The 15150-nt window shown below is 64.8% G+C and overlaps 1 protein-coding gene across 1 annotated transcript; it reads right to left on the bottom strand.

Moving 5' to 3' along the window:
- Positions 1–18: 18 nt before the first annotated feature.
- On the bottom strand, positions 19–14802 carry LOC309597283 (kinesin-like protein KIF19; the record flags this gene model as incomplete). The annotated part of the gene is made up of 29 exons (XM_082326540.1): positions 19–120; positions 628–923; positions 1151–1247; positions 1315–1461; positions 1557–1651; positions 1867–2137; positions 2442–2628; positions 2711–2870; positions 2939–3095; positions 3585–3707; positions 3810–3956; positions 4054–4236; positions 4314–4439; positions 4603–4739; positions 4826–4913; positions 5034–5144; positions 6329–6409; positions 8509–8619; positions 8703–8927; positions 9124–9270; positions 9596–9731; positions 10004–10227; positions 10659–10781; positions 11040–11179; positions 12563–12676; positions 13349–13491; positions 14083–14204; positions 14321–14482; positions 14620–14802. 29 exons carry the CDS (start codon positions 14800–14802, stop codon positions 19–21), a joined length of 4338 nt encoding a protein of 1445 aa, XP_082182666.1.
- Between the last annotated feature and the right edge of the window lie 348 nt (positions 14803–15150).

Genomic DNA, 15150 nt, shown 5'->3' on the forward strand with positions numbered 1-15150 from the left:
TCTGGCATGGCGCTCGGCTCAGTACCGGTGACTCCCTCCATCCTTGCCGGAGGCCCTGGCACCGTTCGTGGCCATGCAGCCGAGCCGGGGGCGCGGGCCCTTCCTGGGGCTGGCAGGGAGCTGGAGGGGGAGAGGCAGAGACAGGACCCCAGCACCTGGGGAAGGGGCACTTCAGCAGCAGCTCTGGGTGCGGGGCTGGGGCGTGGGGTGCGGGCAATGGCCCCTGCACCCTGTCCCCAGCCGGGGGCTCACCTGACAGCTGCCCATACAGAGGCTTTGCTCCAGGCAGGGCTTTGGGGGGGGCCTGGGTGCTGGCTGCCTGCACCCCTGCCGGCACAGCGTGCTGGGAGCAGCTCTGCAGCATGTTGGACAATGACGGGGGTCCCCTGGGGGGCACCAGCTGCCGGAGAGAGGGTCCGTGGGCACGGCACTTTGGGGAGGAACCGTGCTGTGTGGGGCGGGGGGATGACGCATACCGTAGGGTGCTGACACGCCAATGGTGGGCAAAGGGATGCCAAGGGGAGCTGGGGGTGGCTTTCCCACCCTGCCCTCCCCAGGGCACAGCACCACCGCTGGCGGAGCTCCACCGCCTTGCCGGTGGCACGACCCCCTCTTGCCTGCACCTACCCCACAGCCGGTGACCTTGAAGGACCGTGACCGCCTCGATCTCCTTCTGCCACCCAGCGACTCCTCCATTCTCCCCACCTCCTTGCCGCCCTTCTTGCACATCTGCAGCCTGGTGCCCAGGGAGCGGGTGGCTGTCCCCACCAGGCTGTCCTCACTGGCGTCGTGCTGCAGCCTGGGGCCACCTTGCTCCTCCGTGGACCCTGGCGGGTGTGAGCGGGTGCTCGCCGGGATGCGGGACCGGTGCCGGATGGCCTTAGCCAGGATGCTCTTGGTGCTGCTTGACATCTCCCGGTGCCCTGCAGCATGGTGGGACCATCAGCGGGGCACAGCTGCCCACCCAGCCCCGCCGGCTGCTCTGCTCACCCCTGCCTGCTGCTACCGCTGCCTCCAAGCCGGTCCCACTGCCCGGGGAGGAGTCATGCCGGGTGCTCAGGCTGGCCCATGACGTGTGCTGCTGGGACACACAGCACTCATAAGCATCCCCACCTCGGGGCTTCGACGCCGGCAGCACAGCTGTGCTCACCTGGCCCACCATGCCCTGTCTGGGAGGTGGGGTGGGCACCGCCGTGCTCCCCAGCTGCTGTGCCCGTGGGATCTCCTTGACCATGGGGGTCAGGGTGCTGCCGGAGAGGGGACACCCCTTACCCACTGCCGTGGTGGCTGTGGGGCACGTGCAGCCCTGGGTACCCAGGGGGTGGTGGATGCCCACTGGTAACTGTCCCCTGTGGGGCGCAGGGGTGGGAGGGCATCGTGCCGCAGCAGCGTGGGGTGCTCGCGGCTCTGTGCCCACACGCTGTCCCGGTCCGAGTCCGGCAGGCTCCCTGTGCCGGTCACCTGTGGGATATTGGGCAGGGACGTGCCCTGGGCAGGGGACAGGGGTGAGTGCCCTGCCTGGGGCGTGTGGGGGGTACCCTGCCACCCTGCCTTACCTCAAGGGTGCCGGTGTCCCCGGGGCCCCCCGCCAGCTCCCGCAGGTAGGTCTCGTACAGCTCCTCCAGCAGTCGTGGCACCGACAGCCGGTGGTCTGCCAGCGAGAGGGCAGGGTGGCGAGCATCAACCGGGCTGCGCGCTATGCCACGCCAGGCTCAGGTGGCAGCATCGTGGCTATGTCACGACACCGGGGGGGACTCTGCATTGTGGCGTGTCCCATTGCAATAACCCGGTGACACTGCAGGACTCCCACTGCCACCACACACAAGATGCCCCTTTGCCATGGCAGAAGTCACGGGAGGGACGCACCGGCGATAAGCTGCCGCTGCTGGCGGATGATGCGGGCGCAAAGGGCCCGATGCTGGTCAAAGTGCTGCGTGGTGGCAGCCGGCGGGTGCCGGAGGCCACCCTTGAGCAGGGTGCGGGAGTGCATCTCTGCCGTCTCCAGCTCCAGCTGGTGCAGACGGCACAGCAGGGCCAGCACCTCCCGCTGCTCCTCTGAGCTGCTCTGACGCCGCAGGGCCTCCTCCAGCCACCGCACATGCTGCTGGCTCTGCTGGAAGTGCCGCGCCAACTCTGCCTGCAGGCACGCAGCGGGGTTAGGGTCCCTGCCCACAGCCAGCATCCCTGCCACGGGATCAGCATCCCTGTCTTGGGATCAGCATCCCTGCCCATGGCCAGCATCCCTGCCACAGGGTCACCATCCCCTCCGTGGTGCCAGCATCCCTTCCAGGGCCCCTTGCCCCAACCCACACCCCAGTCCGTAAGTATCCATCTCCCTCCAGGCCTGCTGGGGGACTCATGCTGCTGGGCTAAGACTTGTCAAACTCAGCTCCACGGTGACGGGGTTTCAGCTGCTGGCGGTGGGGAGGGGGCTCCCAAACCTTCCGCTGCTGGAGCCTGCTCTGCTCCTCCACCAGAGCCACAATGCTCTTGTGGGCAGCGGCCACGGCGAGTGGCTCTGGCACTTCCAACCGCTTGTCCCCCATGTCCAAGTCCCTCTTGCTGTCACTGGGGCCGTCCAGCTCCCCCTGCCCCTCCTTGCTCCACTGCCAGCCCCGCTGCGTCCTGCTGTGGGGAAGAGGAGGTGGTCTCACCCCCAGCCTGGCTGGCCAGGGGACCCCATCCCCGGGGGGGCTTTGCACCCACGTACTGGGCGAGGGCGAGGAGGTGCTGGGCGTGCAGCTCGGTGCCCTCCAGCCGGAGGAGGAGGTGGCGCAGGGCAGCCTGCTCACAGCAGGCATCAAGCAGCTCCTCCTGCACGCAGCCCAGCTCCGGGTGGGTGCAACGGGCACCGTGTAGCTGAACCTGGGCTGGAGGCATGGGGCATCAGCGCTGAGCCCTGTGGGACTGAGGGAGGGCAGGGGGGGCCGGGCCGTACCCTGGATGTAGGGAGTGTCCCGGCGCTCGCCCTGCCTTGGCTGCCCTTGCTCGGCGTCCCTCTGGCCCTTGAGGTGCTTGATCTCCCTGTGCAGGTCAGCCACGACGCTGCCATACTGTGCCACATGGTATGAGACATTAAGCAGGTTGTCCCTCACCTGGGACGGGGCCGGTGTGAGTGTCCCGTGGCCCCAGCTCAGCCCGGCCCCAAGCAGGGTCCTAAGTGGGGTCCCTGAGCAGGACAGAGCTGGTGGAGCAGGTCCCCAAGTATATCTCTGAGTAGGATCCCCAAGCAAGGTCCGCAGGCAGAACACGGCTGTATCCCTATAGGGTCCCCAAGCCGCGTCCCCAAGCAGTACATGGCTGTAGAACATGTCCCCATAGGGTCCCCAAGCAGAACATGGCTGTAGAACATGTCCCCATAGGGTCCCCAAGCCGTGCATGGCCATGGAGCAGGTCCTGAGCATGCCACAGCCAGCAGAGCAGTGCCCCAAGTCGTTCCCCTGCTCCAGGCACCCATGGGGCAGTGTAAGGACAAACACCTCGTGCCCTCCGTCTTGGGGGGCAGTGGCGCCAGGGCTGCTCGGGGAGGGGGCCAGGAAAAGGCTGGTGCCCAGGGTGGAGGGTGCCCGCGCTCCCGGCCCTACCGTGGTGCGGATCCTCTTGGCGCGGTGGGCGTAGGTGAGGGTGCTGCGGGACTCCTCGAAGGCGGTGCTGGCCGGGCTGATGTGGGCGATCATCACTGTGCGGCTGTTGCCCCCAAGCGAGTCCTGGCCACGGAGAGCGTGGCTGAGAGGGACTGGGGCAGGGGCAGCCTGTGCCCCCTCCCCAGTTTGGACCCCACCGAGGAGAGCCGGGACCCCCAGCCACACCTTGAGCAGGCGGGTCAGCTTGCTGTCGCGGTAGTTGATGTACTTGGTGCTCGCCTGGTTGCTCAGGGCCTTGATGCAGTTGCCCAGGGCCAGCAGTGAGCGGTTGATGTGGGCTCCCTCCTTCATCCTCTGCCCACGGTTCTGCGTCTGGGCAGGGAGGGGAAGGCAGAGGCAAAAACTTGGCAAAAGAGGGGCTGGGGGGGGGGGCTCCCTGGCCTTGCAGCCCCCCAGGCTGGTGCTGTACCTGTGCTGCCCGTTCGGAGCCCGCCAGGTCAATCATGAAGAGGCGGCCATGGCGCAGCCGCCTGCCCCGGCGCCGCTGGCGCACAGTGACCTGCAGCACTGCGTGGGAACGCGATGAGGTGCGGTTGGCGGCTGTGGGCTCCTGTGTCCGCTGCCGGTTTCCCCGCGCCAGCAGCTTCATGACCTGGGGCAGATGGGCAGTGCCGGGCAGGGGGGACTCGACGGATCCCCCCCATGACCCATGGTTGCCCACTGGCTCACCTCCTCGGCGTTGATGGCGGAGACCTCAGTGATGCCGGCCACCTGGACGGTGCCGCTGGCATCCTCCCGCAGCTGCAGGCAGCCCAGCGAGGGGTTCAGCAGATCCCGGATCATCTCGTTGTAGATCTGGGCAGGGGGAAGGAGCTGGGCACGTCCCCCCCAGCATGGGGACCCGCGGGAACACAGCATCCCACGCTGGGTGCAAAGACGCCCGGCTTGGGGCCACGTGTCACTTGCTGTCCCCTGCCCTGCCCGGGGAGCGGGACGTCCCTGAGCCCCCCTGCCGCACCTCAAGGTAGGACATGGAGACCTCATACTCCGTGTCACCGCTGGTGTCCTCGATGGCCTGGAAGAGGTCACCCAGAGTGCGGGTGCAGATGCCGGCCTCGCCGTCGGTGCCCAGCATGGTGTAGGTCTTTCCACAGCCTGGGGGAGATGAGGGGGCTCGCTCGGGGCTGGGACCCCCCCCATGGCCACAGAGCTGGCCCCCTCCCCGGCCCCACACCTCTCACCGGTGGGGCCATAGGCGAAGACGGTGGCATTGTAGCCAGAGATGACGCCCGCGATGAGGCCCCGGGCGGTGGCACGGTACACGGTCTCCTGAAGGAGGGAAAGAAGCCCCGGGGTGCACCCTGCTGTCCCCCACCTCCACCCGCTGCCCCCAGCACCCCAGCCTGCCTCCCCCCGCCCTGCATCCCCCCCGTGCCCTGAGGGACCCACCTGGGTGGCCGTGGAGTCGAAGGCCATGTCGAAGATGTAAGATTTCTCCCGGGAGCGGCAGGCACGCAGGACATCATCGGGGTCTTCCATAGGGTCTTGCAGCACCACGACCTGCCAGGGAACGGGGCTGGCCAGGGGGCACGCACTGGCCCCGGGCACCCACCACCCCTCTGCTCCGGGGTCACCTCCAGCCTCCTATGGAGGTACAGCACACGCTGGGCATTGCACTGCCATTAACGGTGCTAATTAGTGCCCGGTTGGGCCCCGAGGTATAATGAGGTGCTGAGAGCCCCGTGGGCTGGTGGCATAGTGAGCACAGACCCCCCAGGAGGTGGACGGACAGACGGATGCACCAGGATGCTCTCCCCAGCCCTGACACCGGGGTGTCCCTGCAGCACAGCTCCCCGGGAGCACCGGAGTGGCCCAGGTCTGCCGAGCAGCTCCATCCCGGCCAGTGGGCGAGGGGCAGTGGGAGAGCACATCACTGTGGGCATCCCTCCCCTGCTTTGCCGGAGCCAGTGTCGCCTCCGTGCCAGGGCACAGGAGGTGCCCGGGCCGGTGCTGGTGCTGGCGGCATGGGGCCCTTTGTGCTCCTGAATTGTCCCATTGTCCCCAGGCTGGGCTGGGGCTCAAAGCCAGCTCTGTGTGCGGTGCCAGGGGACCTGCCGGGCCGGCTGCACCCACCTGGGCACGGCGGCACAAAGGCTCCTCTGTGAGCGCGGCCCGCCAAGGTGCCCGCTGCCTGGGCACCGCGAGGGGGCTGGGGATGCCGGCGCCATGCAGGGACCCTGCGTGTCCCCGTCCCTGTGTGGAATGGCCCCTCGCAGGGTCCCCTGCTCCCAGGGTCCCTGCTGGCTCCCATTGCAATCCAGGTTTTGACCTTTCCCTAATGCAAGCTGCTCCCTTGCTGCTGCCTTACTTCCACCTCCGCCCGCCTTGCATGGCCCCCCCTCCGCCCGGGACTGGGGACAGGGACAGGCAGCGCTGGTGTCCTACAGTGCTGCAGGAAGGGGGGCTCCTGAGCCAGAGCCCCCAGAGTTTCCCACCATACTGCTTTGTTATTGTAGGGTCTCCTACAGGGGCTGCGAGGCTGCAGGGTGTCCCCCCAGCCTGTGCCTGGCACACGTGGGCATCACAGAGCGCTGGGTGCTGCCAGGGACATCCTGGGGCGTGCAGCGCACTGAGGGTTGCATCCTGCCCCGGGGTACCTGGCCCTGTTGACCCTATGGGATGGGCGAAGCACCAGGGCCAGGCGGTGACCGATGAACCCGTGGGTGCCCGTCCTGCGGCCATACCTGCTCATCCACGCGGTGGGCGATGGGCCTGGCCCCCTCCGCCAGCTCGGCCGTGCTCATCGGACGGATGCGAAGAGCCACCTGCAAGACACGGTGAGGTGAGCGCGGGGTGGCGGGGATGGGGAGAGGAGGACGGGGACACGGGGACGGGGACACGGACCTGCACGCGAGCCATCACCGCAGGGTCCAGCAGCCGCGGCTTCGGCGGTGCGGTGTCGACGCAGCCCCCAGGACCCCCCCATGCCCGGCGCTGCAATTAGAGGTTCATTTTCCTGGGAGGAAAGCGAACACCGCTGGCTCTGGCCTTAAAGGGGCAGCTGGGCAGCGTGCCCTCCTGCTGGCACCCGGCCCCTCGCTGACGTGGCTCAGGGATGGGTGAGCCTGCGGTGGCACAGCAGGAGTGGGGGGACCATGGCAGGGGCTGGTGCTAAGCCTCTGTGCGCCCAAAACCCCCAGGGTGCCTCAACGGCATCCACTAAACCAGCCCTGCGGTGCCAAGGTGCGGCAGGGACGGCTGCTCCGTGGGGTGGCAGGACAGGCAAGCCACACCAGCCGCCCCGTCCCCCTCACATCCCCCCCTTCCTGCCGCATCCCAGCCCCGTGGGGTGCAGCCGTGGGGCGCCCTGGATCCAGGCGCAGGGTGCATGGGGTGCGCTGACCCCCGCTCTGTCACCTCGCTCTGACGCTCCGTCCCTAAGCGCCCTCGCTGCCCACAGGAGGGCTCAGCGGGGCACCTCCAGCCCAGCCTGGTTCTCCCCCGTTCCTTCCTCGGTCACCGGCACAGCCCCTCTGCCCTCCTGGGGGGGCTGTGGGTCTGGCCCCATGGGTGCCCCCCAGCCTGGCCTGGGAGGTGCTCCGAAGGCTGCATCTCCCCATCCCACTCGTCTGCCCCGGTCCCCTGGAGATGTTGAGCCGTACACAACACCGGCAGCACAGCCGGCTGCTGTTGACACAGCGGCCGGCGGCGTGTGCGGCTCTGGCCATGCTCCGTGTCCTCTCCCGGCTGCACCCGCGGCCCCACGGCATGGTCAGGGTGCCGTCAGCTGGGTGGAAATGCGCCTGTCCTGCACGGGGCACAGCCAGTGCACGGCTTGGGGAAATACCTTTCCATCTCTGGTTGCTGGTACAATTAGGGCTGGCCCTTAACGAGGCGCTTGGCCGAGCTGCAAGTCTGGTGCCCGGCTCCTTTCCCACAGCTGGGGAAAACCTGCGCCTCGGGCAGCGCTGCCCAGCCCGGGAGTGCTGGGACACAGCAGTGTCCAGCTCGGGGCTGGGGGACCGCGAGCCCTGTCCCCCCCAGTCCCACGGCAGCGGGTGACCTGCTCTCCCCCTCTGTCCACGCTGCCAGGATGGGACCCGCGCCCACCCCACGCACGCAGAGTGGCTTCAACAGCTCCTGCCCACCCTCCGCCCCCCGCGCAGAGCCTGGGGAAGGGTCCTGCCGGGACCCCCGGCACACGGGATGCCGCCTGCGTGCTGGCCCCATCCCTCTGCCGACAGCTGTGCCGTGGGGCAAGCGCAACCAGCTGCTCGGTGATACCGGCTGGGCTGTGTTTACCCAGCGCCGATAACCCCGGCCCAGGCACCGCAGGCGGCTCTCGCAGGGATATCAGCGGGCTGGGGGCACGGGGCTTTGCTCAGCATCGCTCTCTAGCCGGGAAGGGGCACGGTGCTGCACCGGGACCCCGCTGCCGCCACGAGCTGCCCTGCTCCTCGGGCTGGGGATGCACCGAGGGACACCCTGCTGCCATGGGCACTCCGCTGTGGTCGGCAGCCAGCTTTGATCCCTGGCCTGGCCCGAGGAGGGGAGATGAAGAGCGAGAGAACGCGACTTTCCCACCCTCTCCTCAACCCTGCTGTGACAAAACAGGAAATGTGACGTGGAAAGCTCGTTTATTCACCCGAAGGAAAAAAATCAGGAGGGAAAGGGTCAGGGTGCTTCTGTGACCAACGCAAGGGTTTCTGTGCGACCCACCGGTCCCGTCTCAGCTACGGCTCCTGCAGAGGACGCAGGCGTGGGGTCAGGGAGCTGTGCGGGGCCCTCCGCTCGCCACCCCACAGAGGCAGAGACCCCATGAGCTCTGCCCGGCTCAGGGACAGCAGCCTCATCCCTGCATGAGCCATGGAGCAGCAACCCTAGGATGGAGGGGGAAAGCAACGTGAAGCTGGAGGGCACTGACCTTGGCAGCATGCTTCTCCTCCTCCTCCTCCTCCTCCTCCTCTTCCTTGTCCTTGGGCAGCTGGCTCTCTTCCCCCTGTGCCGCCGCCGCCTCTCCTGCGTGGCCTTTAACCTGAAAGGCAGAGGCTGACCCATGTCCCCTGCCCCACGGCACGAGTCCCACCTGTGGTTGTGGGTTCGTCCCATCCCCGGTACCTTGCCATGCAGGTGCTGGGTCTCTGCCCGTGCCCTCCTCTGCAGCTCCGCTTCGATGGCCTCGAAGAACTCCCTGCGGGCACGGTTGAGCACCTCGTGGGGACTCTCCACTGGCTTGTCCTCCACCTCTGCCCCCTGGCCCTCCGACCTGGCGCGCTCCTTCAGCCGCAGCTCCCGGTGCCGAGCCTCCAGGATCTTCTCCCGCTTTGTCTCCCGCTCGAACATCTAGGGCGGGGGGGGACACTGAGGGGTGCGGGGCCAAGCAGGGGACCCCAAGGGACAGCGTGCTCTGCACAGGGATGGTGCAGAGCTTGCTGGCAGTGCTGGCAGAGCTGCTGCGCACGGGGCCAGCGACATGCCAGCAGTGCCGAGGGCTTCGCTGTGACCTGGCACAGCGGCTCGCGGCCCGAAACACACGTACAGCAGTGGCCAGGGTCTTCTCATTCCTCTGGAGGGTGCAGAGCCCGGAGGAGATTTCCAGCAGGGTGACAGTGCCCAGCTTCGAGCCACAGCCAACGACGCACCCGTTGTCCTGCAGGCGCAGGCTGGAGAGGGGCTCGTTGCAGACCTGGGGAGGGAGGGCGGGCGGGCGGTGGCACTTAGCCCTGACGTGATCCCCCACGGGGGAAGCCAGGCAGGCTGAGCTGACAGAGGCAAATCCAGGCGCTTGCCAATAACAGGAGCCTACGTGCAAATTTTTGGGCACGCTGAGCTCTAGGCACAGCTCAGGGCTGGAGGGAAAGCTGCTGCTTGATGGAGCTTATCTCCGTGGATGGGACATTGTCCCCTGGCTCTGCCTGCTCTGCGCAGGGCAGGGCAGATCTGCCAAGCGCCCTGCCGCCGGCGCTGGCCGAGGGCAGCTCCCGCTCCCCTCCCAGGCCGAGGGACCCAACCTTCAGGCTGAGGGAGGGGTCGTTCTGCTTGAAGAGGAAGTCCCAGACGTCCAGGGTCCCGTCCGATCTGGTGGTGAAGAAGACGGCCGGCCTCGCGGTGCTCCAGCATCCGTCTGTCAGGTAGGAGAGGTGGTACCTGCCGGCAGACCCGACGCAGTGGGGATGGGCTCATGGCCTCCATCCCCCTGGCCCCACGGCTGCTGACTGCACATCGCCTTCAGCCAAGAGCCCAGGCCTGGGCACCCTCCATTCCAGTGCCCTCGGCCACGCTGGCACCGCTCTGCCTTGGTGACTGTCCCACCACCTCCCGCCTGACCCGAGCAGACCAGACCCTGCTGGTCAGATGCCCTGAACACGCTCTTCCACAAAAAAAGATTTTTTGCAGGGCAAACACACACCAACACCTACTTGGTCCACATAATTGACGATTCCTTGGTCTCCTCTGACCAGATTCGAGCAGTCCAGTCGCCGACTGTCAGGAAGATTTTGGGGTAGAAAGGGTTCCTGGCCAGAGCGTAGACAGGTCCGTGGTGGCCACTGTAGGTGCTGGTGATTTTTTCCGGGGGCGTCTTGGCTTTGCGGTTGCAGGCGATGACGATGCCCTGTTCTGTGCCCACCATGAACTTGGTGGGCTGAGGGAGGGAGCAGGAGAGAGCAGCCGTCAGCAGGCTGGGGACCCCATGGTGCAGGGGGCAGTGGGGCAGCGGGGCAGCAAAGGGCTTTGCTGTCCGAGCAGGGTGGAGCCTGCTGCAGCCAGCGCCTGGGGAGAACGGAGCCCTGGGACCCACCGTGATCTGGGGGATTTAGAGACCAAAATGCCAGCAAGACCCTGTGTTTTGGGAGAACATCAACTCCTAATTCTTAAAAGATTGGTAGGAACATGCTGCAAGCTGCAGCACAGTGCTCTGGGTCACTCTGGGCATCAGACGCTTGTGCCGTGCCCCTGGAGCCCTGCCCGTGGGGATTCGGCTCGGTTCAGCTTGGGTCAGGTGAGGATACTGGTTGTGTGCAGGCAGGGTGATCCTGACGGATCACAGGGAGGCAGGGAGGCAGGGAGGCTCACCATGGTGGGCTCGAACTCCAGCGTGACGGCACCCAGAGCATTCTCCAGGAGCCCCTTCCGGGTGATGTCCAAGACCAGCGTCTCGGTGGGCTCGGACAGCTTGCGGATGTCCCACCACAGGACCTGCACGGGACAAGCAGCAGGAGGGGGCTGCAGGGCAGGGGCTCTCCTGGCTCAGCCACGGGTGCTGGGGAGCAGAGCATCCCAGAGCCAAGCAGCTGCCCTCTGCCAGCCCGTGCTGCCAGCCTGGGGGCCTGGCTCCCACGCTGCCATGCCTGGCGAGGGGCAGTGCAGGCAGGGGAAGCTCTTTTGGGCTGTCAGCGGCTGCCAGCGCGGCCCCTGTGTGAGCGCCTGGCACCCTTCCCTGCCCCTGCCCTTTACCTGCCCGTCGGTGGAGGCGGAGAAGCACTCGGTGCCCGTTTTGGACTGCAGCCAGATAGCTCCGTACACAGGATCCCTGTGGCTGACCTCCACGGCGGACACCTCCACAGGCAGCCCCCCTTTCCTGGTGTCCCAGTAAGCTGGGAATGAAAAGGAGCTGTCAAGATCTGCACCAGCTCCCCTGTCCGGCTCCTTTGCTTGCCACGTGTTTCCCGAGGAGATGCTGCCCCACCACCCAAGCCAGACTGGGGAGCAAACCTCACCGGGTGCTCCCCCAACACTTCCCAGCCCCAGAAGAACCATGCACGTGCCCTGCGCGCTGGGAGCCTGCTGCTGCGATCACTCGTAGGGGTGCCCACTCTGAGTGGTAATGCAATTTGCACCTTCTGCAAATGCCGAGCTAGATGGTGGTAACACACTAAATATCCGCAGCATTTTGTCAGCGATCATCTCTCTCTGGCAGATGCACTACAACCCCCAGAGCCAATAAATCCCCCCAGCTCCCCCCTGCTCTGCACAAGGGGTTGCAGCAGGACCAGACATGGTCTAAGCAGCTCCCAGCCCCCTGTCAACTCCAAACAGTGGCTCTTACACTTGATGCTGCTAAAAACCAGCCTGTGTGACCTGACCTCGGCTGTGCTCCGCTCCCGCATGCCCGAAGGGCGCTGGCTAACGAAGGCAGGTCCCTCACGGACGGCAGCGGCCATCCTTCCCTACCTCTGCCTCTGACACATGGCAAAGGGCAAGCCACAGTGCAGGACTGGCCGCCGTTCAGCAAAGGTTAGGCAGCTGGGCCACGGTGGCACCGAGCCGCACGCGCTCCCTCTTGCTCACTTCTAATTAGGCAATTGGATGTGACGGAGCGTGCTCCGCTGGGCCCGCGCCACGCGCCTGGGGAGCGCTGCGAAGGATGGGGTGAGATCCCTCCCCTCCGTCACCCGCGGAGCGTGCAGTAACAGCCCCGTAATGCATGGCCTGTCAGATCTGATTGCTGCTGCAAATGGCAAGGAAAACATCAAAACGAGTGCAATTAAATCAAAGGGCTTGTGTGGCCAAGGAAATAACAGAGCCATAAACAAAGCTGGCAAAGAGGGGCCCTTTTCCAAGCACTTGAAACAACAGCACAAGAACAATTCAGCTCACAAAATGATGGCAACTCTCCTGGGCTTTTGCTATACAAAGATACGGGGCCGTGGGCGAGGCGGGAGCGCAGCCCGCGTGCTGCTCAGCCGTCTGATCCAGCAACCCCTGCCAGGCTCTCGCTGCGGCCACAGCCACTTCACCACCCCGAGTGCCTGCGAAGGGCTCCCAGGCACGGTGTCCTCCCCTGGGTACCTGCTTAGGTGAGCACATGCCTGTCCTCCACCCCAGGGCTTCAGGCCGTGCTTGGGATATTCCCAGCCACACCACTAATGACATTATGCCCTTTGTGAGTGTAGCAGTGCTGGAACCAGGCTCTTGTTGAATTAAAATGAAGCCAGGCCCTCGTTAATATGGCCTCACGCCTAATCTATCTTCCTTACCCATCTGCCCATTGTAGCATCCTCCCACCAGGACGTGCGAGTCTTTGGGGTTGTATTCCAGGCTCACGAGAGGGGATGACGGCTTGAGAACGAGCTCTGGCTTGTTGGGGTTTTCTGCCAAGAAGAGATGAGTATAGAGCAAAGTGCAAAGGCAGCCCGGAGGGCGAGCACCTCCGTCTCTAAACCAGCCTCCCGCTACCGCACCCCGCTCCTCCACGCCTGGCTCCCTGCCGTGCCGCTGCTTGCCCAGCCGTGCTGGATGAAGTGGCCATGTCACCAGGATGCCTCAGCTTCGCCAGGGAAGGGAGCCAACCTGTCCTCGCCTGCCAGCCTGGGGACAGACCCCGGGTACCCCAGCCCCCGGTACCCTGACCCTTCTTCTTCATGTTTTTCACTCCAAAATACAACAGGTCTGAGAGAGTCTTTGACAGAACAGGCCAATTCTCAGCCTGGGCTTGTGCTGCCTCTTTCTTTCTTAATCAAGCACAAGTGAACCATATAAAGACAAGAACGACATAAGAGGAGTGTGGCTCGGCTGCCTGTTGTGGTCACAGGCACTCCAGCTCATGAAGTCATGTAGTGGGATTTTAGCGGTTGTTTTCCACCTGTTGGCCAGCTTTCAGGTCCCATTTCGCCCCTTCTCTGCATTGATCTGTGGGCAAAGCAGAAACCGAACCCCTGTTCGCCCCCTCCGGAGCACTGTGAGGTTTCGTTAAGCTCTTTGAAGACACAAAGTGCTTCCGCAGCGGCAGCATTACTGACTGGTGAGTTTTCCCTTCCCCTTACCAAGATCCCAGATGTATGAGTCAAAGCTCATGTCTTTCATGTTTTGCTGGAACTCCAGGCTGGAATAAGCCACTGCCAGTTTCTTGCATGTGTCGGGGTGCCAGGAGAGATGCGTGGCCGTCCTCTTGGTTACATTTGGATCCCTTTTTGATAACATGACATCAAAGAAAGATGTGAGTTTGCTAACAGCTTTGTCACGCCCTGGGATGACTGTCTCCCAAAGGAAACTGGGGGAATCACAATTAAAACAAGCTGCAGCCCTTGAGCATTAAGTGCAGGAAACGATTCTCTGGGAGGTTGGGCAGGGGGAGAAGAGTTGATGATTTAATGAACTCTTTCCAGTTATACGTTTCTAAGAATCCAATTAAGTTACTGGATCTGACTTCTAGAAATGACCTACCAGCCCCTGACATTTGAAAATAATCTTTGAGGCACCAAAAAAAAAAAAAAAAAAATCGTGTCTCAAGCACGGTTAGAAGATGCTCAGAGCTGCATCTGTCCTCGGGCCGCGGTATCTATCTCCAAAGTGCCTGGGCAGGGCAGAGGGCAGGGAGAGGAGGAACAGAGGGAGTTATGGAGCAGCGGGGCTGCAGCAGGTCTCTCCATCCATAAACTGACCCAGCACTACCCTAAAGCCGCTGGGTTTTCCACCTCCTTTGCATCCAAAGGCAGTTTAATAGGCAGTAGCCTGCTGTGGATCTGGAGAGCCTGGAGAGCCCAGCTGGTTGTGCTACCTGATGACATTGATGGTTTTTGCGGAGGGGGGCTCGTCTTCCACCTCTGCCATCTCCTCCTCTCCGAAATATTCCTCGTAGATGTTGATGGCGTTGTTCTGCTTGACGCAGTGCTCCATCAGCTGCAGGGAAAGCACAGGCAGAGGCCGTGCCCCTGGGGAGCTGCCCCAGCGAGGGAACCGGCAGCAAGGGGGCTCTGGGAGCGGGAGGCGAGGGGTGGGGGCAGGCAGGGCCTCACGGTGCCGAGGTGCGTGATGGTGTTGATGTAGTTCTCATCTTTCTCTACTTTCTTCCTGAAGCGGATGGTTTGTTCCACCTCCTGCGGGTTGATGTCTTTGGGCCAGCCACCCTCTACGTGGTTGATACCGCGGGATTCCACCTCCACCCGCTCGGTGTTGACCTGCGGGGGTGGCACAGAGAAAGCAGAGCAAGAGATCGAGCTGAACGGGTACAAAACACAACTTTTCCCCTTCGTATGGCGCTGCCCTGCACAGCGGCGGCCTGGGAGGCCCTCGACGGCTGGCGGGCAGCCCTCACCTCGTGCTCTGACATGTCGCTGGTGTGTTGGACGTAGCTGTCTACGGGGTTCCTCAGGATGAAGCCGCTGGCCATGCTGGGGTCGGGGGGGATGTCCACGTTGACCTTGGCCGGCCGGTCGGAGAAGTTGCAGGGCCGGCCGAACTCGCTGCGCTTCCGCGTGTACACGTAGATGATCTCCATGGCGGCCCTGCCGGGGGGCGGCGGGCGCCCCTTCAGCTCCCAGCCCTGTGGGGGGGTCCCAGAGGGGACGGGGGCCCCCGAGGGCCCAGGCGTCCCGGTGGGGCCCGGCCTCCCCCGGCGCGGCCTCACTGGGAGCCGCCCGCAAGGCCGCGTCTGCCGTTGCCTGGCAACGCCGGAGGGGTGATCACGTGACGGCACCCGCCATGTTGAGGAGGGCAGGGCGGTGATGTCACGTGACGGTCGCCGCTTGCCGCCATGTTGGGAAGGCACAACGTGGCTAATTGGGGGGGCTGCAATTAGCACTGGGTGATGGGGGGCGGCAGCGGCTCTGCTGCCGGCTCCAGCCCC

The sequence above is a fragment of the Platalea leucorodia genome, assembly GCF_965183815.1.
Source record: "Platalea leucorodia genome assembly, chromosome: 14".
NCBI classification, from domain to species: Eukaryota; Metazoa; Chordata; class Aves; order Pelecaniformes; family Threskiornithidae; genus Platalea; species Platalea leucorodia.